Genomic DNA, 27,301 nt, shown 5'->3' with positions numbered 1-27,301 from the left:
TATCATTCAGAGCACCCAAGAGCCCTTAAAAACATAGCCCAGGGCTCTCTTTTTGTTGTGTGGAAGAGTAACCCCAAATCCTGGGTTACACACACCATTTTCCAGGACTGATTTTTCCACCACTTTATCTTGGACGTAGAGAAATATTGCTTGGAGCAAGATGTCCCATTCAACATTATTTTGCTTCTCAACAGTGCTCCAGGCCACCCCCCATTCATGGACAACTTTCATCCCAACACCAAAGTAGTGCATCTGCCACCAAATGCTATGTCACTCATCCAACCCATGGACCAGGGAGTTATTGTGATTTTCAAGAAATATGTACGTCACACTTTTTGTCAGGCAGTTAAGGCGAGTGATGAATCAGGAACAACCTTGTGACAATTTTGGAAGGACTTTAACATCTACAAGGCCATAAAAAACATTAACTTTGTTTGGCGTGAAGTTACAGCCATCACCATGAATGGGATTTGGAAGGACCTTTGCCCACAGTTTGTTCACGATTTTCATGGATTTGAGAAGGTGGATGAGGAGTCCAAAGAGGTCTTCAGCAACTTAATGACCCTCAGCGAGAAGCTGGAGCTAGATCTGCAAGAGGACGACTTCATTGAACTTCTTGCTGTGCAACATGAGGGGCTTACTAATGAAGACTTTATGGAATTGGAGGCCCAGAGAAAGGGCAGAGAGACAAGAGGAAGAAGAAGTAACTGAAGAACTGAAGAGATTCACAATGCACGAAATGGCAAGGGGATTTTCTTTATCCAAGGAGGCACTGTTAGTTTTTGAGGCACAGGACCCAAATGTAGAATGGTACATGAAAGTTGCAGCAGCTGCTCAGAATGCAATCCAGTGCTACTGCATCATCTAAGATGAGAAAAAAGAGCTACTACCCAGACATCACTGGATCGTTTTTTTTCCAAGACGGTAAGTAGAATTGAATCCAGCAAGGACCCAGAACCTGTGTCATCCACATCAGGCATGAGTGAAATTGCAGCTTGCCCTCCATCTCCTATTGCTGACGATCCTTCAGCTCTACCATCTCCCACCTCCTCTCCCTCCTCCAGTCAGTAACTCTTCTTGCCTGTTCACTTGATCAGCCCCTGTATACCAGCTGTTGTACTGTAGTACTGTATTTTTCAAGGTACTGTACTGTAAGATTAAAAGTGTTTATTTTTTGTTTGTTTTTTATGTATTATTTGTGTAAAAAGTATTATAAACCTATTACAGTACAGTACTATATAGCCGATTGTGTTAGTTGGGTACCTAGGCTAACTTTGTTGGACTTAAAAACAAATTGGACTTATGAACACAATCTCGGAACGGAACTCATTCGTATGTAGGGGACTTACTGTATTGGCATTTTCCCCTTCATAACCCCTGGGATCACCTCCTACTACTTGCATTTGAATCCAGGTCTCAGAGTCTACTTCTGGGGATTTTAATAGGGAAGGAGGAAGAAATAGGCAGGATGGGGAGGTCAGAGGGCAGGTAAAGGGTGGAAGCAATGCATCCTGGGACCCCATGAGGTAAGTCTCACCCACGAGTGGGTTGTGCAGTGGTGATCATCATTTGGACCAGCTGTGTGATGGCTATGGTGTTCAGATGTAGCATGTGAATTTCTCCATCTGTGTCTGTCTTCCCAGGTGGATTATGATCGAGCACAGGTGGTCCTCAGCCCTCCACTGTCAGGGTCCGACACCTACCCCAGGGGCCCTGCCAAACTACCTCAAAGTCAAAGCAAATCAGGCTATTCCTCAAGCAGCCACCAGTACCCATCTGGATACCACACAGCCACCCTGTACCACCACCCCTCCCTGCAGACCAGTTCACAGTACATCTCCACAGCTTCTTACCTGAGCTCTCTCAGCATCTCATCTAGCACCTACCCCCCACCCAGCTGGGGCTCCTCCTCAGACCAGCAGCCCTCCAGGGTGTCCCACGAACAGTTCCGGGCAGCCCTGCAGCTGGTGGTCAGCCCAGGAGACCCCAGAGAATATTTGGACAACTTTATCAAAATCGGGGAAGGGTCAACCGGCATTGTGTGCATCGCCACCGAGAAACACACGGGGAAGCAAGTCGCCGTGAAGAAAATGGACCTCCGAAAGCAACAGAGACGAGAGCTGCTTTTTAATGAGGTAAATTGTGTGTTCGGATCATCCTTTCTGTCCTATGTAACATTTCTTTCCCATTTCAGAAATAACACATATACATTTTAGGACATTAGAAAACACAGAAAATATAAATACAAAAATAACATCCCTCTTTCTATGCCTGTATGGCTGCCTCTTTATGAAGTACTTCCTGTGGATCAGCCACTGTGCTAAGCATTGGTCTGGTTTGATTCTCACAACAGCCATAGACAGAAAAATGTTATCTGCATTTAGCAATAAGGAAACCTAGCATCAGATTATGTTACTAGCCCGGGGTCAGACAATAGGTTCATACAGCTGTAACAATGCAATCAGCTGTGACTTTGGACCTTCTTCCATGATGGCTTATGTGAAGGCTCCACCCAGCTCCAACTCCCATAGGTGTCCATTTCTTTTCCATGCTCCAAACCTCACAGAGAGCATGGGGTGAGTGGGATTCATCTTCTTCCCAGTCCACAGCTCCTGATTTCTGGAACTTATTTCCAAACCACAATGCCAGAACAGACAGGGAAAATATAACTTAAACAACTGTATAATTTATTATTTAACACTCATTCTGAAAATATCACCAGAAGCGGCCACAGGATGGCAATTCCTGGACACTCTCTCCAGCAAGCAGACACAAGTTGGCCTTTTAATGCCTAAGTCATAATGTTTTTACCTTCAAGATTTATCCTTTATATTCAGCCCAAACTCTTTCAGACTCAGCCTAGACCTCCCAAGAAGTTAAATTAGTGTCATGTGGCCCCAGCCCTAATAACTGTTTACTTCAGTCACTTCTGAGACTCACTTACCTTGAGTTGGTGACCCTTTTGCCCAGTTAACCAATAGCAGAGTATGGACAATGTGTTTTAAAAGTAACCTGTGGGATATCTGATCACATCCCCCCAAACAGTCAACTAAACTCCCTCTTGTGAATGCAAACTCTGCCATGGTTCTGCCTGCTTTTACTCCGTATTCTCCCCGAACCCAGTGTCTGGTTGACCTGCCATTTTCTCTGAATTTGTTAACTTGATCCCCTCTATTCCTGCCAGCTGCTCTCAGTGCTGTCCCTTTGTCTGTAACAGACTTCTGAATACCCCCCCACACACACAATCAGTACTCCCCATCAGTTGAACTCACAGCCCAAATGTAGCCATGAGAAAACAAAAAGTCAAATTTCACGGTCCGAAGTCAAACAGTGTCTTTCCATTTTGCCCAGGTTGTGATAATGCGGGATTATCACCATGACAACGTGGTTGACATGTACAACAGCTACCTTGTCAATGATGAGCTCTGGGTGGTCATGGAATTTCTAGAAGGTGGTGCCTTGACAGACATCGTTACTCATACCAGGTAAGTTTCTTTACTATCCAGGCAAGTAGTTCAAGGTGCTTATTATTCTTTTCCAGGGTAAGGCCTCAGTGACTATATTTATGAACTCTTCATAAGTGGTTAAGCACTTTGAAGGTAGAGAAATGACTGCCTTTTTTCTCTGTATTCCCAGGTGCCTATCACAGTATCATGTATATATAGTTCATTCACTCAATTCACATTCTCCCTGCCCTCCAGAAGTTCATTGATACCCACTGATTTTAAATCAGCAAGCTGCTGAGAATGGAGTTTCAGTGACAAATAATAGAATTTCCCATCCTTACATAGATTTCTAAAACTGAGTTTCATTCTCCTAAGTTGCTATACCATTGCTATGTGTTGATCCCACCAAGGGTACCTGGGGAAGGCAGGGGCAGGTGAAAGATCAAAATTTTATGTCATAATAACAAACTACATAAGAGAGAGAGAGATTCTTCAAATCTGTTTTTAAATCATCTTGCAAGTAACAATGGTTAATTGCCACTGTTCCCTCAGCTACTTGCTTCTCTGATGTGTCATTTGTGGTCATTTCATCAAGTGTTTATTAATCACTTTTTATGTGCCAGGCTCTTTCCTAAGTGCTGGGGCTACAAAAGATACAAATGAATAAGGCTCAGATACACCCTTCCAAGGAAGTCTCAGATTAGAAATAAATACATTATAACAACTGTGCAGAATTAGAAAGAAGTATATAAGTAGCATAGAAGAATACCTGAATATCTCTATAAGAGAGTCAAGAAGGATTTCCAATATACGGTGATGTCCAAGATGGGTTTTGAGAGATGCATCAGAGTTTACTAAGAAGGCAAGTGGGAAGAAAAGGGCATTGAAGGCAAATGAAAGAGTATGTGCTAAGACAGTGCTTCTAAAATTTTAATATGCATACAAATTACCCGTGGATCTTATTAAAATGCAGATCCTGATTCAATGGGAGGGCGTAATACTCTGCATTCTAAGGAACCCCCAGGCGATGTTAATGCCGTTAGTTCATGGACCTCGCTGGAAAAGCAAGGTTCAAAGGAACAGACGTGTAAAAAAATCATGTTACATTTGGGAAACTTTAAGTTTGCTCTGCTGGTAAATAAAATACCAAAGAGTTGAGAGGATTGTCATGAAAGAGCTACATTGGGTATTAGCTGATGTCACTGAAATGGAATCCAAATCATAAGTGAATCCAGTTGAGCGACAATAGGTGGAAAGCAAGGTAGCAAGAAAGTGTTCAGAAACCCATAAGGGATCGAAGGTTCTGCTTTTTCTCCACTAAAATGAGGCAGTGTTTCAATCATGACTCCCTATAGCTCTGAGTCTGCGGTAGACCATCTAAAAACAAAAGGACACGAGGGAAGACACTGAATGTTTATCACCAACATTTCAGCTGGCAGATTCCTATTGGTATAGCCATACAACCACCATATCTATCTATCTATCTATCTATCTATCTATCTATCTATCTATCTATCTATCTATCTATCTAATCATCTTAAATTGTAGCACCAAGTATACTGAAGAGACCTAAGAATAAGACAAATGTGACTTACATATAAAACAATTAATAAAAATATGTCCAAGGGAGGGGCTTTTTTCTTGCCTCAGAGAGCATCAGAAAACTACAGTTCTCCCTTTGTCAAGTTCTTATTTTGTATCTGTGGGATTCACTGAAGAGCCAGCCTCTCTAGAATCCATTGTGTTTTCTAATTCTCTCCATCTAGTTTTGTTGATGGATTTCCCCTTGAAGGTAGAGTAGCTCCAGAGAGCAAGAAGCAATTGTGTGTCAAGGAATACCATGGATATTTAGAATTTGAAATCCTTAAGCTGGTAGTTCAGAGAGTTTCCTACAGTAGATATTCAATAAGTACTTCATTGAATGATTGATTGATTGGTTGATAAAACATTTAACTGCTTGCCACTCAAAGTGTGGTCTGGGGACCAGCAGCATCAACATCCCCTAGGAGCTTGTTAGAAATACAGCATCTCAGGCTGTACCCAGATGGAGTAAAATAATCCATCATCTAGCCAGATGCTCAGGAGTTTCTTCTTTTTTTAAAAAATTTATTTATTTTATTTATTTATTTTTTGCTGTGTTGAGTCTTTGTTGCTGCACACGGGCTTTCTCTAGTTACGGTGGGTGGGGGCTACTCTTCGTTGCGGTGCCCGTGCTTCTTATTGTGGTGGCTTCTCTTGTTGCAGAGCATGGGCTCTAAGCACACGGGCTTCAGTAGTTGTGGCGGGTAGGCTCAGTAGTTGTGGCATGCGGGCTTAGTTGCTCCGCGGCATGTGGGATCTTCCCGGACCAGGGAGCGAACCTGTGTCCCCTGCATTGGCAGGCAGATTCTTAACCACTGAGCCACCAGGGAAGTCCCCTCAGGAGTTTCTTATACATACTAAAGTTTTAGCCCTATCTAGCATCTTGTTAAATCATATCCTACTTTTTTCAAGGAAACAGTTCTAGAAGGGAAAGGAAAGTACCAAGCTCTGTCAGGTTCTTTATACATTAACTCATGGAACCTTCACACATCTCTATAAGGTAGGTGTTGATGTGCCTGTCTGTTAGAGGGTGAAGCTATGACTCATAGAGGTGAAAAGTATCTTTCTCAAGATCACGTATTTAATAATAGGCAGAGCCAGGATTTGAATTTGGAGTTGACTCCAAAACTGAGGTGTTTTTATCCCCACCTGACTTCCTCCCTGCTGAAGTAGGAAAGCACCAGGCTTTCTACAGTAGGCCATGTCCATTTCAAAGTCATTGAATTAAGAGTCAGTAACATTTGTTATAAATTCCAGGGCTTGTGGAATTTGTGATTGGGGGCTCAGAGTCAATTAGTTTTTGTTACCATTGACCTGTGAAAAATCTTTATGCCTGCTTCAAATAACTCAAATCTCATTGAATTCAAGAAAAATGGATTTTATTTTATTAATTTTATTAAAAATGATAATTCTTGGTCCTGAATTAATTTTGAGATGTAGTTGGACTTGTCCCTGTGGCTGATGCTCTAAACCTCTCAGGACTGTGCTTTGGGCAGATGTGAAAATTGTCATCTGAAAACAATCCAGCATAATGACCAGCCCACTTACCACAAAACCAAGAACACAGAAGTTGTAGGTTTCCACACTGTTTCAGACACCTGCTTTCCTATGAGACCAATTCATTGCGACGGTAGGAATCCTCTTCAAAGAGAAGGGCATGTTTCTTCATACTCATCCACTTTGTACCTTTGACATTCTCCTGATTGGTTATCTCCTTGGATTTTACTTTGAACCCTAGTTTTACTCAGTTGGGGTTTGTTGGCATCAACAAGACTGAAACACAGATTCAAAGCCATCTATTTACTTGTCCTGCTGAGCTAAAAGTTACCTGGGATTATTCCCCAAGTCAATTCTTAAATTTGGGCTCTGGTCAGTTATGCACTGTGTCTCCTGATAGCCTCCTCTGTTTGCCTGATAGTTTGTTTTAGGAGGTCTTTCACATTTGCTACCTAATTTGGGCCTCTCAATATCTCCGTGAGAGGGAGGAAGTTTTATACCTAGTTGAGTTAGGCAGATGCCTAAATGGGTCATTTTGAGGGCACTGAGGGACTCCATTCTCCACATCATTCTTCCCACCTGGGTTCTTCAGTGGCTGAAAATCCATTCTTTTGAGTTACAATTGCTGCATGATACAGTGGGGAAAGTGGAAAAGCATGGGTTTTGAACTCATAAAAGGTGGGGTTTGAATCATGATCTGGTTACTTTCTGAGCTATATAACCTTGGGCAGGTCACCTGACTTCAGTCTCCTCTGAAACCAGAAATACCTTCTTCGGAGGGTGCAGCCATGAAATGGGGGAGCATATCCAGTGTTGTGCTTGCCTTTCTTATTCCCATGGTCTATTTATTAGGGTATCACGCATTCATGCTTGGTTATTTGTAACTAACTATGCCCAATTTCCTTCTTGACAGAGGGACCTGGAGCAACATGAGCTTCCAGCTCCTGGAGGAGGGAGAGGAAGGGCTAGTGAGAGGCAGGGCAAGTCCCAGAGGGGGATCTTAGAGATCTAAAGACCACTTTGCCTGAGTCCAACCTTGAAGAGAACCATGGCCTTGCCCATTTCCAAGATGAGGAAAAAGAGACCCGAGGAAGTTAAAGGACTTCCTCAAGGTCATCTAGCAGCCACTCCTGGAACTTTGGCGTCATTCAGTGTGCCCTCTCTGTAGGGCCCTGGTGGCTTGTCAGTACCTGGGGAATTACCTATAAGAGTCCAAGGAAGTGCATTTGCACTGATGACGCAAAAGCCAGCCAATGGGGGTCTCTTTACTTTACCTTATACTGAGCCCCTATCATCCTCAATGCCAGACCTTAGGTTCTGGGAATCAGGTCCCAAAGACTTCCTTTCCCTTCCCCATAGATTTTCGAGACATGGGCTGGGGAGCATGGACTGGTTCACTAGAACACAAGGGAGCCACCTCTCTTGATCATTTCAAAGATGGTCTTAAGCCTGACCTTGCTCCTTCAATGTGATTTCCTTTCTAGAATGAATGAAGAACAAATAGCTACCGTCTGTCTGTCGGTTCTGAGGGCTCTCTCCTACCTGCACAACCAAGGAGTGATTCACAGGGACATAAAGAGTGACTCCATCCTGCTGACAAGTGATGGCCGGGTAAGATTTTCATGTTGGGTCCCTCCCCAGTTTACCTTGTCATTTCACCTGTCACAGGTATTATATTCCTAAGAACACTTTCTCATAATTCTAATTTTCCTTAGTTGCAAGTCACCCACTCCCCTTCCCAGGAGGCTTTTGAAAAAGAAATTACCATCCTCAGTGTCATCCTGTTATTCAGAACTATCTGTGAGCTGAATTTGATGGATAATTTTCTGCCTTAACAGTAAGTGCAGGAAGTAATAGAAACTATAGAAGTTTCTTTTATTTTTCTGCCACATTCTTATTTTCATTGGTGGAGAGAAAATGACTTTTCTAGGACTGTGTCCACCCTGTTCATGTGACTACGCATGTCTGCAGTATCTCTCAGAGTCCCTGCAGGAAACAGATGACAAATTCCAGTGCTTTGAGGAGAGTTTAATAAAGGTGTGGGCAGATGAGATGTAGAAAAGCCAAAAGGAACTGTCATGAGGACCAGCATAGGTCTCTAGAATAGAACACCACTCTTATTACCCCATGACTGAAGAGGTGAGGTGCAGAACTAGTCACAGGAATCTTGAAATAGAGATTGTTGTGTGAAGAGGGCTGCCTGGCAGGAGTTCTGATCTTCAGTGGAAGCCAGACCATAGTGAACCTGCTGGATGGGAGCTGGGCCAATAAGTACCTGAACCTCACTCTGCTCCTTCCTTCCAATCTCCTACTGGTGCTTCCCATTGGCTGAGTCCAATCAGAAGCCATCAATGGTCAACACAGGTTGGCCTCCCAGGGCTCAGGGCTCCCAGATCTGAAAGGACAAACAGAAGATATCCATCACACTAGTGTATCCCCAGGCCCAGATATCTGCATTTCCCATCATTGCAGCCTGCTCAGGGGATTCACTTGAAACTCATCAGCCACACCAGATAGAATACAACAGCCAAGGAAGGCATGAGTTGACATTCCCAGGAAGACTTAGTTAGATGGAAGAGTTTTGAAGCATAGATTTTTTTCCCCCTATTTAGACCCTTTTAATCTTCCTGAAACTCCCAGCAGATGTAATAGCCTTGTGATGAATGAAGCCAGCTGTCCCGTTAATGCACCTGTCTTTTACCACCCAGCATCCTCAGTCACATGGAAAATGTTCATGTCACATCAGAATTTGCCCAGGAATGATCAGAGGGCAACCAGAAGAAACTACCCAAGAACTTTGGCTTTTCTTCTTTTGTTTTAAAAAGATTGTCAATTTTATTGTGGAAAATTCAGCAAATTCAGAAAAGTATAAAGAATAAAATAAAAATCACCCATAATCCCATTTCCTATATATATATATATATATATATATATATATATATATATATATATGAACATACACACACACACACACACACACATAATTTGCCAACTTAGTATTACATTTAATGGGCAGTTTTAAGTCCTGCTTTCTGCATTACTCTGGCTGAATTTTTTTTAAGAGTGTACAGGAGTCTGTGTCAGTCAGTTTTTGCTACACAACAAACCACTCAATACTTAGTGGCTTAAACCCAGAACCATTTATTTGCTCACAATTCTGTGAGTCGGCTTTTGCACTGACCTTAGCTGGGACAGTTTACCTCTGCTCCACGTGACATCAGCTGAGCTCACTCTTGCATTGTGGTCACTTTGGGGTTGACAGCCTCACTAATTAGCCTGGTGGTTGGCTGGATCTCAGCAGTGGTAGTAGAGGTAACTGGGCCTAGATGCAAGGGGTGGGGAAGTAGCACCATAAACACCACTTCCTCTTGATGGGAGAAGTTGCAAAGTTGCATCCAAAGGCATGTGGATACAGAGAGGGGAAGATCATGTGGCCATTTTGCAGCATCTGCCATAGAGCAGGGGAGCTATAGGAAAAGGGGTAGAACTCTCTCCTGGCCTGACTCAGAAAAGCACCAGGGCAAGGTCCCATGGCCTCAGAACACAATTTGCAGAGCATTGAACTGGTCCACAAATTGGCTCTGGGGACTGGAGCTTACAGGAAAAAAAAATCAGGACAGTTTCTGCCAGGCTTTCTTTCATTGTTTTTAGAGTTTGAGGGTGTAGGCTCACCCTTGCTGTGAGCACCTGTCGGATGTCAAAATCAGATGTGAGACAAAGATAGTTCATTATTTAATTAGCTTACTTAAAGATCTCCCCTCCCCACAATATATGAAAGGCTAGATCATTCAGTGTCATTCTTGAGGGCAGAATCTCCGTTTCAAACATTTCTTTAGTTTCCACGCACCCAGCAGAGCTCACAGGGACTGGCACATCTTCAGTGCTTTCAGTCTGAATGGTTTGTTCACTCACTCATTCAATAAATATGAGCTAAACGTCATTCTGTGCCAGGGCAGTGCTAGGTCCTAAGGATGAATGAAGCAAAATCACTAATTTCATTCAGTTTATTTGGAGAATGGGGGTGTGATAATAAACAAATAGATAAACATAAAAATAAAATCACCACCAGATTGCAGGGTGATACATTCTAAGTTTTCTATGATTAATTAACTTAAGTAGAGTAAAGAAGATGGAGGGTGGAGAGTAGAGGGTTTGTAGAGGCCAGTCAGAGAAGGCCCCTCTGCAATGGGGTGGTGACAGCAGAGATACGTGAGGGGCAGGGCCTGTGGGCTTCAGGGATGAGAGTGTACCCGGAAGAAGGAACACAGCTTGTGGAGCGGAGCCTGACTCTCAGCCGCGTTGGCCAGGGTGAGCTCATCCACATTTAAGAACAAGGTGCCATATTGACTCCAGCTTCTATAGAGAAAGGAAACTTTTTTTCTTAAAAGAGAGAACAGAGATGGAGTGTGACTACTCCAAGAAAAGGCTGAGAGTACAATTTATACTAATCTATTGGAGCTTTTATAGCATTCTATAGTGCAGAAGACATATTCATTTATTGTCATAATAACAAATCACCTTAGGTCTTAAGTCAAAAGTTATTTTTGTGCCAGTACCATACTGTCTTGATTACTGTAGCTTTGTAGTATAGTCTGAAGTCAGGGAGCCTCATTCTACCAGCTCCATTTTTCATTCTCAAGATTGCTTTGGCTATTCGGGGTCTTTTGTGTTTCCATACAAATTGTGAAATTTTTTGTTCTAGTTCTGTGAAAAGTGCCAGTGGTAGTTTGATAGGGATTGCATTGAATCTGTAGATTGCTTTAGGTAGTAGAGTCATTTGTGACAAAGTGAGAGAGTGGCATGGACATATATACACTACCAAAAGTAAAATAGATAGCTAGTGAGAAGCAGCTGCATAGCACAGGGAGATCAGCTTGGTGCTTTTTGACCACCTAGAGGGATGGGATAGGGAGGGTGGGAGGGAGGGAGATGCAAGAGGGAAGAGATATGGGAACATATGTATATGTATAACTGATTCACTTTGTTATAAAGCAGAAACTAACACACCATTGTAAAGCAATTATACTCTAATAAAGATGTTAAGAAAAAAAAGTTATTTTCGCATTCTCACATGACTCTGAGAGTTGGCTGGGCTCAGCCAGCCAGTGCTGCTCTGACTTGTTAGACGGTGCAGCTAGAAATCTTCCTCAGGCATATGTCAGGAACGTAGTGCTGACTGTTGTCTGGATGCTCAGCTGGAACTGTCCACCAGAACACCTACCATGTGGCCTTTCCGTGTGGCTTTCCTTACAGCATGGAGGCTGGTTTCCATGAGTGAGTGTCCCAAGAAAACAGGGTAGAAGTATGGCATTTTTATGACCTCAAAGTCACATAGTGTCACTTTTACCATGATCACAGCCCTTCCAGATTCAGCGGGAAGGAACATGAAACCCTCCTGAGTAGGAGGAGAATTGAATCACATGTCAAGAAGATCTCATGGGCTGGACAGTATCATTGTTGGCATTATTGGAAATATTGTCTGTCACACAAGGTGTGCTGTTGGGAGATGTTCAACATCATCAGCCCTTAGAGAAATGCAAATTAAAACTATGAGATATCGTTACACACCTATAAGAATGACTAAAATGAAAAATAGTGATAACACCACTAATTCGTACAATGCTGGTGCAAATGTAAAATGTAGAGCCACTCTTGAAAAATAGGCAGTTCCTTTCAAAACTGAAAATGGGCTTACCATGTGACAAGCAATCTCACTCTTAGGCATATATTCCAGAGAAATGGAAACTTATTTCCACACATAAACTTGCACACACATGTTTATGGCAGTTTTAGTCACTGTAGTCCCAAACTAGAAAATACCTAAATGTCCTTCAGAGGGTAAATGATTAAATAAACTATGGTGTATTTATACCAGGGAATACTACCCAGACAAAAAAATAAATGAATGAGTGACACATGCAAGAACTTGGATGAACCTCAAGGAAATTATGCTGAGTGAAAAAAAAAGTCAACCTCAAAAGGATACACACTACATAATTCTGCTTATGTAACACCTGCGAAATAATGTAATTATAGAGATGTACAGCATATTAGTGCTTGCCAGGGGTTAGGGATTGGAAGTGTGTGGCTATAAAGTGGTAGCACCATCACCTTATGGTGATGGTACAGTTGCATATCTTGATTTGTGACGGTGGTTGTGCAAGACTACAATGTGATAAAATTACAGAGTACACACACATATACACACATACACACTACATACACAAATGAGTTCATGTATAACTGATAAAATCTGAGTGAGCTCTATGGACTGTACCAACATCAATTTCTTGGTGTTGATATTGAGCTATAGTGCATAAGATGCTAATGTATAGGGAGGACTGTATGCACATTTCTTTGTAACCTCCTATGAGCCTATATATAGTATTTCAAAATAAAATATATTTTTTTAAAACAGTGAATTGCTCAGGTTTAAAAGGATAAGTCCTTTCTGGCCTCTTCGAAGACTACAAGGGAAATTATTTGCTATCAACTGAAAAGAAATCGTTCACTCTTTCCATGATAGAAATAATATCTAGTGAGTCACTAATTTGTGTTAAGCAGAGGTGTTTAAGGAGTGGTGTTTAGGGTTTGAAAGGGAAAATAAATAACATGTCATAGAGTGGTTTCAAGAATTACATGAAGTAATTAGTATAAAACCATAAGCGGTAAACCAGGTACACGGTAGATGCTCAGAGTGAAGGCAATACCCCTGCCCTTACAATTAAGGGTTGAGTAAATTCCTCCATGATTTTTCCTTGGCCTGGGGCTTGCATTTAAGAGATGATACTTAGGGGCCACAAGGCAGTGAGTGACTAACTTTTATCAAATTCATTGGCTGAAATGGAATTCAAACCCATGACCTCTTAAGCCCAATGCATCTATTAAAAAGAGGCATTTACAAGTAATCTTTATGGTTTTTCTTTTTACTGTAAATTGGTTGCCACACTTTAAGAATTAGGAGATTTCACATAAAATTTCAGATTCCTGTCTCCCTTGAAAAAAATCAGTGTCTGGCAACACTGTGCCTGACTTCACACATGGCAGTAATGGAGGTGGTGTGATGAGGGTGAATAGCACTACAGTGCAAATGTTGCTGGTGCCCCACCCTTATCTTCCCATTTCAGTGCTCGCTAACTCCACCTCCAAATGCCACCACCTGCATCTCTTTGCCTGGGGACTTCTCTGGCTATTGTAGTCTGCTCTTCCAGCACAAAGCAGGTTAGAAATTCCAGGAAATTAACATTCATGCTTCCCAGGAGCAGCCCTGAAAAAGTGATGGGAGTTGGTGTATAAATACCCCAGCTCTCTCGTCCTTGGATGGAATAGCTCTGAGGCAGTCTCCCAGACGTCCTCAGCAGGATTAAGCTCTAGTTCCCATGGTGGTAACTTGCTTGCTGATTAACCCTTGACTGACTGCCTTCCCTTCCCTGTTATACTTCCCCATTTCACTGCTAGTGTTTCCTGTATCTCCCGAATAAATGACTTAGGCTGAATCCTTGTCTCAGCATTTTCTTCTGGGAGAGGGGGGCCCAAACTAACATAGCACCCAGAAATAATAAATATGTTTGTGCCCTTTCTCCCACAGGATTTGAAGGGAGGGTTAAAGGATAAATAAGGGGCCATAGATGGGCAACCAGAGCCTATGAGTGTTCCACACCTTCTCTACTAGGCCCCTGACAATCAGCTGGAAGTTAGTGTCTCTTTACCAGGGGCGTGTGCCCCTAGTTTTCCATTGTCTCCACTGGCTCATTTAATTCATTGGTATTATTGGGTTGGCCAAAAAGTTCATTCGGGTTTTTCCATTAGATGTTACTGGAAAACCAGAACAGAATTTTGGCCAACCCAATATTTTCCTGGCTCCTTTAGCCATTTGAATTTTGTTGTCTCTCAAATTGCTAGAATTTTACAATTAGAAGAAAACCTGAAGATTATCTCCCAGAAGCTCTTCTTAAATAGAGACTTGGGCATATTAAATAGCTTGCTTAAATTCATTCCTTTCCAGTAGTCTCTGAGATACACCCAAACACTCCCTCCACAGAAGTTATTTTCTAATGCAGGGAACACAGAATGAAAAGTCAGAAGACCCCAGGGTTGAGTTCACTGCTAAAACTGTCACATAGTCTTTGGCAAGTTCCTACCGCTCACTGTGCTGTGCCAAATGGCAGAGGGGCTGGCTGAGGCCTCTAGGCCGTTTCAGCTCAGCCGCTATGATGGCTTCCCTCTCCTCTAGGGTTTGGCTGCTGAAGAAGTGGGTCTTCAGCTGGAGGCACCATCATCAGTCTGGCCCCTTCTATTACTTCGGTTCCTTTGTCCCTGGGTCATTGCTCTTCTTAAAACAAGTTCGCAGACTTTAGTGAGCATCACAACCCCTGGAGACCTTGGCAAAAAACAGATTCCTGGGCCCTTCTCTCAGAGATTCTGATTCAGTCAGGCTGGATGTATCTCTGAGCAATTTCAACAATGGTAATTTTACCATTGCCTTATAGGAAGCACCCAGGAACCAGGCACAAAAACATCCATCTTTCTGCCTTAGCAAAAACCTGGAGCAGATGCAAGAATTATTTAGAGCATATGCAATTTACAAAACGAGGGTTTTACATTTTATTTTACACCTGTAGCTATCTTGTGGGTAGATTCTCTTTTGCTCCTCCTCTTGCAAATTTTTGTGGGGCCCCTTACTCCTAGCCGGGTTGCATTGAGATGGGTAAGATCTCAGGTTTAAGTAGCAGCTTTGCCTGACCTCTGAGCTCTAGTTCCTTGACTGGCTGCTGTGGAACCAGCTACATCTCCTCTTAGGGGGCGGGCAACATGCTTGCTTCAGTTCTCTTAGCCTAACTGCATTAGTGAGACAAAGGTGGTTTCCTAAGTACCCGCGTTGTACAATCCTATCTAAAATAAGGCTCAGCTTAAAGTCTATGTGATTTGCTTTGTGTGTGTGTGTGTGTGTGTGTGTGTGTATGTGATTTGCTTTTAATAACTGCCTACAATGCTTTATTATACTCATTACCTGAGTTCTTATTATCTACTTGCAGATTTATTTGGACGAATGTTGTGTGCAATTATGTTCTTTTAGAAAATTGTCTCTTTTATGTACTTGGATGAGTAAAAAAATCATGCAAAAGCACTTATACTCCTACAAGAGAAGCACAGGCCTAGCTTCCAAGTGTTGAGTTTCAATTTCTCATTTTATATTTTGTCACAGAGATAATTATTAGTCTGTCAGGTTTGGTATCTTTTTTTTTAATGTCTGGAAAAAGAAAGCCACACTAGAGATATTGAAATTAAAACTGCCAATACCAAAATGCTGATACATTCACCTCCTGAATCATTCAGGTTTCTTAATTTTACAGGTAAACAAAATATATTGGCAAAATTGTTCCTCCTTTACTATCTGTGTCATAGGGTTGCAAACTTACTCAGGTTTGAGCTTTGGAAATAACCACACACTCACACACACACACACACATACACAACTAACCTCGACTTCTTCACAAAGCCCCACTGACTAGAATTTTTTCTAAACTCTATTTTAATTCAGTCTATTAAATTTAGTCTGCTTAAATAATTTAAACATTGTCTATCAGAGTTCAGACACATTATTGTAACGTTAAACTGATACCTTTAAACCCTCAGTCTTTCAGGTTTGGCCACCACCTGCTCCTTCTTTCCACCTCCCACCCCCATCTTCCTCAGGATGGAGACAAATGTGGGTTATGGGACCTCCGGGTGAAGGAGATACGATCCATCTTCTTGTTCCTCGCTGGTCCCTGCCTTGGCATGACAGCCTCTTCTGCTACCTGGACTCATGACCAGTGAGCATTAGCTGGTCCCATCAGCTGCTGGTCTTTTCAGGAAGAGGCTTCTCTGCAGTATTTTACTCCAGCCTCTTTCCTCAAGTCTTGAAAGCTATCCTTGAGACTGCCTCTCATGTCAACCATAGCCTTGTGCCTATGGTTCCTTCACTGAGATTTGGAGGAGCTTCGGGAGCCCTGCATACCACACAAAGGCCATGGAAGCCAGTAGCATTGCCTCAAGTTCATTTCCACCCACTCTGTTGTGCCATCTCTCCATGGAGGCCATGTTGGGCATAGCCGAAGCTGATGTGCAGTTGGTATTCACCAGTGTATCTATACCCATTGTTGAAATGTTGCAATATTCTCATGTTTGTTGGTTAATAGTCACGTTTCCAATCATTGGAGTATTATCCCCCATGACCCCAGCCCTTTACCAGGACCCCCCCTTGCCTCATTAAGGATGGTAATGCCCACAGGATAACTCCAGAACAAAGCTCAACTTTATGTCTAGATTCTGATTGGTCTAGATGAATCTGGTTATTAAATATTTTTAATATTACCTCTGAGCACAGATACATGTGGCTTCTCCTCTCCCTTGTTTGTGTGGGGATGTATGCTACTCAGATATTTCTGAAGCGCACCACCCTCTGCTCGGGGTGGTAGGAAATAGTGTATAATAAAGAGTTGGGGCCTGACATAAGTTACTGCTCTTTGTCCTCTTCTGCAAATAATACTTGGCTAAAAGGGATGGACTGCAGGGCTTTCACTTCTCAGAATTGTAGATGCCTTTTACAATAGGGCAGCAAGGATTATGGACCAGCTACCATGGCCATAAGGCACTCTTCTTTCTTTTTTAATGTATTATTCTTTTCTTTTTTTGGCTGCATCTTGCAGCTTGTGGGATCTTAGTTTCCCAACCAGGGATTGAACCCGGGCCCCAACAGTGAAGGAGCCAAATCCTAACCACTGGACTGCCAGGGAATTCCCAGGGCACTCTTCTTTATACCACATGGAAATTCTGTGATCTGACACATCTGGGCTTGATTCTTGATATGCCAAAGCAATTGAGAAAAATCATCTCTCTGTTAAACCATCTTTTTCTAGCATTCCATCTGGTGCAATCCAAATTGAAGGAGTCCCATCCCAAACAACACCCTACTAGTCTTGACCTGATTAGAGAGCAGATCATGAACAAGGAAATGGAAAAAGAAAAAATAATAATTTCCAAAACATTACCTCCATTTCATCTGTGTTAGAACTTTGATTCTAGAAACACTTGTCTTCAGTAAGTCAATGATGGTTTCAGAAGGAGCACCAATGTGTTTTCTATCATGTGATCTGTTGTCCCATGTATGTATGTATGTATGTATGTATATATATGTCAATATCAGATAATATCCATCTAGTAGCATGAGTTTTTTGAGTATCTACTGTTTTCTCAGCCTTTAAGGAACACAGCGAGGCTTCACAATTAAAAGGCAGAGCTATTGTCCCTGAGCAATGTCATTTCTAGCTGAGGGAAAAACTCAGCATCAGAAAACAGTTCAAGATTAAATGAATGCTAAATTCTCTCAAATTTGGTGAGGGGAGAGATCAATATGGGTTCCTGAGAAAAATTCTGGAGGAATTGAGAAGTGATCAGGGCCTTGAAGTATCATTAAGCATTGAATATGCTTTCCAACTAAGATTAGGAAAAAGGCAAAGATATCCCCTCTCACCACTCCTTTTCAACATCATACAAGAAGTACTAGCTAATGCAATAAAACAAGAGAAGGAATAAAAGGTATACATACTGGGAAATAAGAAATAAAACTATCTTTGGTCACAGGTGACATGATCATCTATTCAGAAAATCTGAAAGAATCAGCAAGAAAATCTAGAGCTAAATAGTGATTATAACACGGTTGTAGGATATCTAGTTAATATACAGAAGTCAATCACTTTTCTATGTACCAGCAATACAAGTGGAATTTGAAATTAAAAACACAATGCCATTTACATTATCACCCTCCAAAACTAAATACTTAGGTATAAATCAAGCAAAATATGTACTACATCTATATGAGGAAAACTATGAAACTCAGATGAATAAAATAAAAAAAACTAAATAAATGGAGAGATATTCCATTGGATAGGAAGAACTCAGTATTGTCAAGATGTTACTTCTTCCCAACTTGATCTATAGATTTAATGCAATCTCAGTCAAAATCTCAGTGAGTTATTTTGTAGATATCGACAAATTGATTCTAAAGTTTATATGGAGAGGCAAAAGACCAACATAATCATCAACACATATTGAAGAAGAAGAAGAACAAAGTGCAAGACTGACACTACCTAACTTTAGGACTTTCTGAGACAGTGTGGTATTAGCAAAGAATCGACAAATAGACCAACGAAACAGAATAGAGAGCCCAGAAGTAGACCCACATAAATAGAGTCAACTGATCTTTGACAAGGGAGTAAAGGCAGTACAATGGAGCAAAGATGGTCTTTTCAACAAGTGGTATTGGAACAACTGGACATCCATATGCCAAAAAAATGAATTTAGACACAGACTGTATAACCTTCGCAAAAATTAACTCCATGTGGAAACAAATACTCGATGGATGTATAGGTTTAGAATGAAGGAGAGAAACCTGCATTAAGCCTGGGAGGAAAAAGAGTATCTAGCAAGAGCACCTAAAAAGAGAAGAGGTGAGAGTTGGGAGCCAAACTCCTAGAAGCCCCAGTATTTAAGTTGTGGGCAGCAGAGATAGAGCCAGAAAAAAAGTTTGAAAAACGTTCAGAGAGGTATCAAGAGAATCAAGGGAGAATTTGTGCCTTAGAGACTATACCTTTGATCTATGGAAATTTTAACTTCAAATGGCCATTCTGAACCATTGTCAACCAATGCCTGAATCACTGATTTTTTTTTGTTTTGTTTTGTTTTCATTTAATGTATTCTGTCATCACCAATAATCCTAAGTGGCAATCCTTTTCAATGAGGCTATCTGAAGTTCAGACCAGGTCACCATGAACAGGAACCAAGCCTCCCAGAAATAAACTGAATCCTGGTCACCTAGAATATATAAACTGGCAGGGTGCCTGAGGGTGCAGTATGTTCCTAAGAGTATTCTTAAAGGCTCTGGGCAAGAAATTTCAGGGTGTTTTTCTTTTTGATGACCTCTAACATAAATAACATATATGTATATTGGGTAATTAAGATGACCACTTTGTACCCCTGGTAACTAATTGCTCACACCCAGTTTCTATGCCCACATTTCCACTTGCATTGATATTCACATTGGCAACTTCAATTGTCCTGAGCAAAGGAGGAAAACCAAAAGAAAAGGAGAGCCAGTAAAGTGTTATCTCAGCATCCTTTATAAATGGGGCCTTGCAATAATTGAAACATAGAAATGAGGTTGGTTATTTGAATCATCTCATGGTACTTAGAAATCTAAATGTCTTTGGCACAAAAAAAAAAAACCTAAATTGCAGCAGTTTGTAGAAAACTCGTGTTGAGAATAGCAGTTTACTTACACTAAAGCATCATCTCTTACATTAAATGAAAGTAGTAGGTTTGAATTTTAATAAATTTGTTTTGGGTGTATTGTAAATTTTGGGGTTTCATAATTTTATAAAAGATACCAGCAGCAGGAGTTAAACATTTGCAAGTCAATCCTGCTGGAGCCATAAGAGGTTTTTTCACTAAAATGGATTGTACCTTTCCAATAAAAGGGTCTGATAGCCCCTCCTCTGGTATTTTCAAGGCCTGTTAATAATGAGATGGTGATTTTGTTTTGAATTTGAAACTCTTTCTAATTTCTACATCTCGAAGCCAGTGTTTTTTTAAATTTGTTGAAGCATAGTTGATTTACAATGTTGTGTTAGTTTCTGGTGTACAGCAAAGAGATTCGGTTATACATGAATATAAGAGTTTGCATCTGCTAATCCCAAACTCCCAGTCCATCCCTCTCCCACCCCCACTCCCCCTTGGCAACCACCAGTCTCTTCCCTTTGTCTCTGAGTCTGTTTCTGTTTCGAACATAAGTTCATTTGTGTCATATTTTAGATTCCACATATAAGTGATTTTGTATGGTATCTGTCCTTCTCTTTCTGACTTTCTTCACTTAGTATGATAATCTCTAGGTCTGTCCATGTTGCTGCAAACGTCAGAGCCAGTATTTTTAAATTGTTAGTTTGTTGCATTCCTTTCCTTTTCAGATAAAGTTGTCTGACTTTGGTTTCTGTGCTCAAGTTTCCAAAGAGGTGCCAAAGAGGAAATCACTGGTTGGCACACCCTACTGGATGGCACCTGAGGTGATTTCTAGGCTGCCTTATGGGACAGAGGTAAGGGAGTGATGGTCATTGATGGGGAGTGGCAGGGTCTGGTTAGGCTCTGGGATGCAGGGGTTCTGAGATCGTTAATGACCACAGGAGATCAGGGTGATGACTTTTAACTCCACATTTGACCCCCATTCACTAGGCTTGTCACAGAGTAGGTTGTGGAAGAAGGGAGACTGGCCACCCCTGGGATATTTCCACAACATTGATCCAGGAGCGTACTTAGGTCCCAAGTTGACAGTGGGAGAGAGTCACTCAAACTATTATCTTACCCTCAGGGCCAGGCATGCACAAAGCGAGAAAATGCAACCTGAAAAGTGGCCGGAGACACACAAATGAGTAGGTGTGATGATTCAAAGGATAGAACGTCAGAGGAAGCTCCACAGGATTGGGGTTAATATTTGGATGAGAAATAATGTTTTCCTATAGGAAAATCATATATGAATATTGCAACATATTTTAAAATATGGCAAAATGTTTGTTTCCTCTGAAAAGGAAATAATCACTCATAATCTATCTATTGTTTTTTGTTTTTTTAATCAAAAAAAATTTTTGATCTTTTTTTATTGAATGAAAGATTCTTTAAATTCTACAGTGCTTTACACTTTCCTAAAGTTTCACACACATGATTTCATATAATTCCATAATAACCTTCCCTTTTTAAAAAAATTCTCTATCCCTGTATTGCCCTTCCTCCTTTCCCTCTCCCCACCGGTAACCACTAGTTTGTCCTCTGTGTCCGTGAGTCTGATTCTTTTTTGCTTTATTCACTAGTTTGTTGTAGTTTTTAGATTCCACAGATAAGTGATATCATACAGTATTTGTCTTTCTCTGTCTGACTTGTTTCACTTAGCATAATGCCCTCCAAGTCCATCCGTGTTGCTGCAAATGGCAAAATTTCATTCTTTTTTTTATGGCTGAGTAGTATTCCATTGTATATATACCACATCTTCTTTATCCATTCATCTGTTGATGGACACTTAGGTTGCTTCCATACCTGTTCATAATCTATTAAAGGGCAAGGTTTGGATACATAAAACGAGGGGCCAGAAGTGGAGGAGGGCTTTCTAGGGGGAGAATAGTGTGAGTAGAAGTTCTGAGACACACACACTATACACACATACACACAGAGGCAAGGAGCTCATTTCGCCTGGGCACATAGTGTTTCCACACATTATGGTGCAGAAGGTGATCCTAAGAGAGGAGAAGCCTTCAGGTGGTGGCACAGACCAGTGAGCAAAGGAGAGTGGCAGAAGTTCAGTGGACTCTGTTCTCTTTCCCTGGTTTACTTGCCCTTGGATGAATACTCCACTTGTTTATCTCACTGTGGTCCCAAGAACATCAATTCTCAGTGAAGGTCACTGTGCGGGTGAGAGCAGGAGTGCGAATAACTGATAAGAGGTGTAATGAGGCTGGGAGGAGGAGGCGACAGTGCCTGGGAATTTATAGCACGGCTGTGGCTCCTCCTTGTCCTGACTTCCCATTCTTTACCCAGAAAGGATTGCTTGTTGTCTCTCCCTTTCTTTCCCTCCATTCCCTGAACGTGGTTTTATAGATGATGGTTTTGTGCACACTGCTTCAAAGTGATAAAACACAAAGAAAAACAAAAAATACGGGGGCAAAGAACTATTTTTAAAAATCAAATTAATAAAAGAATCAGGATATATTGTGCTGTGCAATGTAGCTCTTTGGAGTTTGTTATGAATGTGCCAAAAACTTTTCTTATTTTCTTATGGTTTAAATGCAACTTTCCTCTCCGTTTATAACATAAAACTTTGGATGGTTTTCACATCTGCCCTGTAGACCATGAATCACCCAAGTTAACAGGATTAAAAGAAAGTTCTAAACTTCAGAGTCTTAAGACATTCACGTGTATCTAATTGTCAGAATCTTCGTTGAAGTTGTATTTTAAAAGCAGACGAAGACCATTAGCAAACACTTGGTCACTCAACAATTCAGCCTATAAATATGAATTGTATATTTTGAGAGGTTACATATCCCATATTAATTTATGAGTATGAATGAGTTGGGGTCCCTGACACATCCAACCTTTCAGAAGGTTCTCTTTGCCTGAGATAATCAGTGGGGTGTGCCTAACAGGTGGACATCTGGTCTCTCGGGATCATGGTGATAGAGATGATTGATGGCGAGCCCCCCTACTTCAATGAGCCTCCCCTCCAGGCCATGCGGCGGATCCGGGACAGTTTACCTCCAAGAGTGAAGGACCTGCACAAGGTGAGAAGCAGCATCCGTTGCTGAAGTTCAACATCGTTCTTCGATTTTTCTGTCTCTCTGTAGTTTTAAAGACTGGTATGTCTCATCCAGGAGTAGATCCTGGTTTATGGGCATGGACTTTGGAATTCGAGCTGCTTATATTCAGAGCTCTGCTATTCTTGTTCACTCGCTTGGGCAAGTGAGTCAGCCCCTCCATCTCTGAAGCTCATCTGTAAAATGGGGTAGACCTGCTCGTCTTTCATGGGGTTGGCTCTACTCTGCACTCCCTCCTTGAGAATCTATTGCATGCTGGGGACTGTTCTAATGGCCGGAATATAGCAGCTCAAAACCCCACGTTTCCTGACTCTCATAGAGGTTGCATTCTAGTTGAGGAAGCAGTTAATAAACCACACACAGATGGATGAATAAAATAATTTCAGAGAGCTGTACCTGCTATGAAGCGAATAGAACACTGTGATGTGATGGAAGGGGCCAGAGAGGGGGCTGGGAGCTAGTACTGGCTGAGGGGTGAAGGAGGCCCTGTCAAGGGACTGGAGCTTGATTGGAAAGAAGGAGCTAGTTATGCAAAAAGATCTGGGAGAAAAATGTCCCAGGCAGAGGGAGGAGCAGTGTGAAGACCCTCAGCCAGAGCAAAGTGGGCACAGGGAAAGGGTGAGGCATGTCAGAGGGTAGGCAGGGGCTAGATTGTGCAGGGCAAAGAGCAACATGGTTAAGGGACCAAGTAGGGTCTTTTCTGTTTTCCAAAGATTGTCAAGTAGGGCCAAGCTCAGAACATATGATGCTAAGTCAAAGAACTGCCACTGTGGGGGCCACCAGTGGGGGCAGAGCTTGCTGAGAGGTGCCGTCTCCACAGATCAGCTCTATAAATGCTGACCCCTCCCGTCAGCCTCCTGACAATAAGAGAGGGAGTGAGGCTGCCTTAGGTGAGGGGATAGTTTGTAATGGTTGCTTCTCCTCTTCCCTCACCCCTAAACCTTAGGGAAGAGCCCCAATAGAATCACTCATATAGGTTGTGTGGATCTACCAAAAAGATGGGAGACTGCTTGAATTGAACAAGAGATTGAAATTTGTACTGCATTGGACTGGGTTTAAATAATAAAAAGTGGCTAAAATAGTATGGTCTCAAATAGTCCCACACCCAATACGAAGGAGTGTGATGTTCTTCAAAGTCACAGACAAGAGCAGCTTTCATCCTAATGGTCAAAAACTGGAAACCTTCCAAGGTTGTTTCCCAAAGGGATAAGTGATATGTGGGATGATTCAGCAGTGAATACTACACAGCAATGCAAAGGAAGCAGCTTTTGCCACACACATCAGGGATGCATCTCACAGACACGATGTCAAGTGAAAGCAGCCAGAGAGAGAAGGGTTGACAGCCAATGACTCCATTTCTATAAAGGACAAAAGCAGGTAAAAATTTATCTTATCAGAAGTCAGGATAGTGGTGACCCTTTGCAGGGAGACAGGTATTGATTGGAAGGGGGGTGGAGGGAGAGATGTTCTATATTTTGATAGGGGTTGGGAATATATAGGTGTAAATATGTGTTTAAAAAAACTACTGTAGAACATAAACTTTTTACACGCTCGAATGTACGTAAGCTATACCTCAAAAAGTAAATTACACGAAATGAAAGGAAAAATGCTGTCTGTGTCAGATATCCTTACAGAATTTTGTTTCTCTTCAAGAAAGGGATTCCACAAAGCCTAGATGGTTTCAGTGGTTACACAAAGAAAACTCATTCCATGTTGACACCATTGTTCATCAAACATGTGTGGCCAGCACCTATACACAGTAGGCACTTCAGAATAGCTGCTACTGTCACTATTATACCATTATTATTTTATTTAGTAAATATTCTTTGTTGTACCATCATTTAATCCTATTATTTCAGACTTGAAGAAGGTAAGGAAAACAGCATATGTTAAGAAAGGCAATTCCTGCTTTTGCTTCCATAACCTCTTTCTCCTCAAGCTGACATTCTGGAATTTGATGTTGTTGATAGAATGACTTTCCTGGGAATTCGCTGGGAACCCATTTTAGGGGAACTGGGTTGGGTGTCTGTGTTAGTCCTCAAGATGGTATCTTGCGTTTTCACAGGTTTCTTCAGTGCTCCGGGGATTCCTAGACCTGATGTTGGTGAGGGAACCCTCTCAAAGAGCCACAGCCCAGGAACTCCTCGGACATCCATTCTTGAAATTGGCAGGTCCGCCATCTTGCATTGTTCCCCTCATGAGACAATACAGGCATCACTGAGCAGAGGATTCATAGAGGTGACAAAGCTAGATGAGGACCTGAGAATAATTCAGGCGAACACAAGGAAACCAGATAACGTGTAACAGACCTGTATATTCCAGACCAGCTGATTGATGGGACGGTGTGATGACCGGCAGGGTTTGGCAGACCAGGGCATCTTCTTGTGTCTTAAACAGGCATCTCTCCACTAACAGCTGGTGTGGTCATTTGGAACACGGCTTTAATAAGTCATTATTATATTTTTCAGCCTTTCATCCAGCAAATCAGAATGACTCAGTACAAACTCCGTTATGATATATCCTAGCCACATGCAGGGTAACGCACAGGATTTTCTATATTGAAAGAATACTTTTCTGGCAAAAAAAAGAAAGGATAACAAAAAGCACTTTTTTCTTAATGGTAGCAGTGTAATGTATTTTGCAATGAATTTGTAATTTTTCTGTACAATAGTTTTGATAATTTATAGTACTTTGATGTCACGTAGCCATTGTATCAGTTGAAGTAATACCTGTTTACTAGCAAGAGTTTGAACAAAGTCTTTCCTACTTTTTTATCCCTTTCAGAGAACCAACAATTCTTTAGGAACTTTGAATACTGAATGACTCTCAGTCACCGTCAGCTTTAGTAGAATATCTTTCTTATCTTAACAAGTGTCTTATGTGATGGAAGAAGACTTAAGAGTGATGGTGATGGGGGTGCACATTCCATTTATCCAGCCAAAAATAATACAGTACAATAAAATGTGAGCCACAGTATACCACCAAAAGTACTCCTTGGGAGAAAGCTAAATATTCTGAAAAATCACATTTTCCTTCAAGCCTATTAGTAGCAAACCATCTTTTGCACAGTAGGATGTTTTCCCTAGTACCCTCTCTTAAAGGGGTACGATGTCCCCTTGGGGCCAAATTTCCCCTCCAAGGAACAATTTTAGTGCTAGGATCATGTGATGTACTTGTAGGAGGCTGTGAGCTCCACGTCCTACTCCTCCGCCATCTTGATCCGACAACTCAGTGCTAGGATCATTTGGACTCCGTTCCCCAAACTGAATGTTTCAAGAAGGCTGTGAGAATTCCAGTCTCACAAAGGGAAAAAAGAAATAAGAGGGCAAGATGTTTGGTTTTGTTCGTCACTGTTTTTAAAACTCTGTGTGCTAGCACACCAAACTCTTGTCTGTAATTTATTACCTTCGTCGCTATTGTTTCTGTATCATACTGGAAGTCTGGATTCTAGAGAATGAATTAGGAAGCGGGGATTTTCCCGGGTGTGACCCGAATTCAGTTGTGACCATGTTCTGTGTTTCCGACATAGGAGAGTTGTGCTGCTGACTAGATCTTCTTGAATGTTGATAAACACGAATGACTACTACAATACATTTTGTGTTGCTTGTTGGATGAATTTGCATGTTAACTGTAGGCCAATATAGATTTGCCTTTAAAACTCTGGAAAAGCTACATAGTCATCATTAGTTTCTATTACTTCTGCATCCAACGAAAGCCATTTTTTACCAAACTGGAAAACCAGAGGCTTTTCTTAATTTCACATACTGTAACAAATATGAATTTAAAATTGTGAAAATGCTCTGGTTGCTCTAAGCCTAATTAAGAATGTTTGTAATTAATAGGTTCCTAATTATTTATTAAGGTTAAAAAGGAAAATAAAGGCATAAAATGACCTTCTACTGATTAGATTTTCAGTTTTTCCCTAAACTGGAAATGCCTCATTATAAATAGGATCTATAATTTTGATTCATAAAACACAACAAATCAATGTTTTATGTAAAATATTAAAATATTAATATAAGTATGTATGAATGAAAATAATCTAAATCCAGAAAATGACAGTCCTAAAAGTTCATGGAACAGATTGTATTCATTTAACCAGGACTATGTAGAAATAGAAAGGAAAGAAAAAAAAATCTTTTCTTAACCAGAGAAAATATTAAAAACCATTGCAGAAAATAGTGGATTTTGGATTCCAAACATTTTTGACAGTGTAATAGAAATTTTTCTGTAATTTTCTTATCACTGCCTCTTTTTTAAAGTCTTCATTGAATTTACCAAAAGTTACTGTAGCTTAAAAGGTTGTGTGAGCACTAACTATTGGCAGAAACTGCACTTGCAAATAAAAATAAATGTTTGCCTTTTTCCCCATCGTGTTATCGGAAA

At 41.3% G+C, this 27,301-nt stretch overlaps 1 protein-coding gene across 1 annotated transcript in view; it reads left to right on the top strand.

Moving 5' to 3' along the window:
• The window catches only part of PAK5 (p21 (RAC1) activated kinase 5), a 314,636-nt gene extending 287,335 nt beyond the window's left edge, over positions 1-27,301 (top strand). The window contains exons 5-10 of the mRNA XM_036824177.1: positions 1,644-2,135; positions 3,352-3,485; positions 8,009-8,135; positions 20,528-20,653; positions 22,748-22,882; positions 24,981-27,301. Coding sequence (XP_036680072.1) covers positions 1,644-2,135; positions 3,352-3,485; positions 8,009-8,135; positions 20,528-20,653; positions 22,748-22,882; positions 24,981-25,136 — 1,170 coding nt within the window. The 3' untranslated portion in view covers positions 25,137-27,301. The remainder of the gene's footprint in view (positions 1-1,643; positions 2,136-3,351; positions 3,486-8,008; positions 8,136-20,527; positions 20,654-22,747; positions 22,883-24,980) is intronic.

This window comes from Balaenoptera musculus, chromosome 15, assembly GCF_009873245.2.
Source record: "Balaenoptera musculus isolate JJ_BM4_2016_0621 chromosome 15, mBalMus1.pri.v3, whole genome shotgun sequence".
Lineage (NCBI taxonomy): Eukaryota > Metazoa > Chordata > Mammalia > Artiodactyla > Balaenopteridae > Balaenoptera > Balaenoptera musculus.
This window is presented reverse-complemented; position numbering and strand designations above follow the sequence as displayed.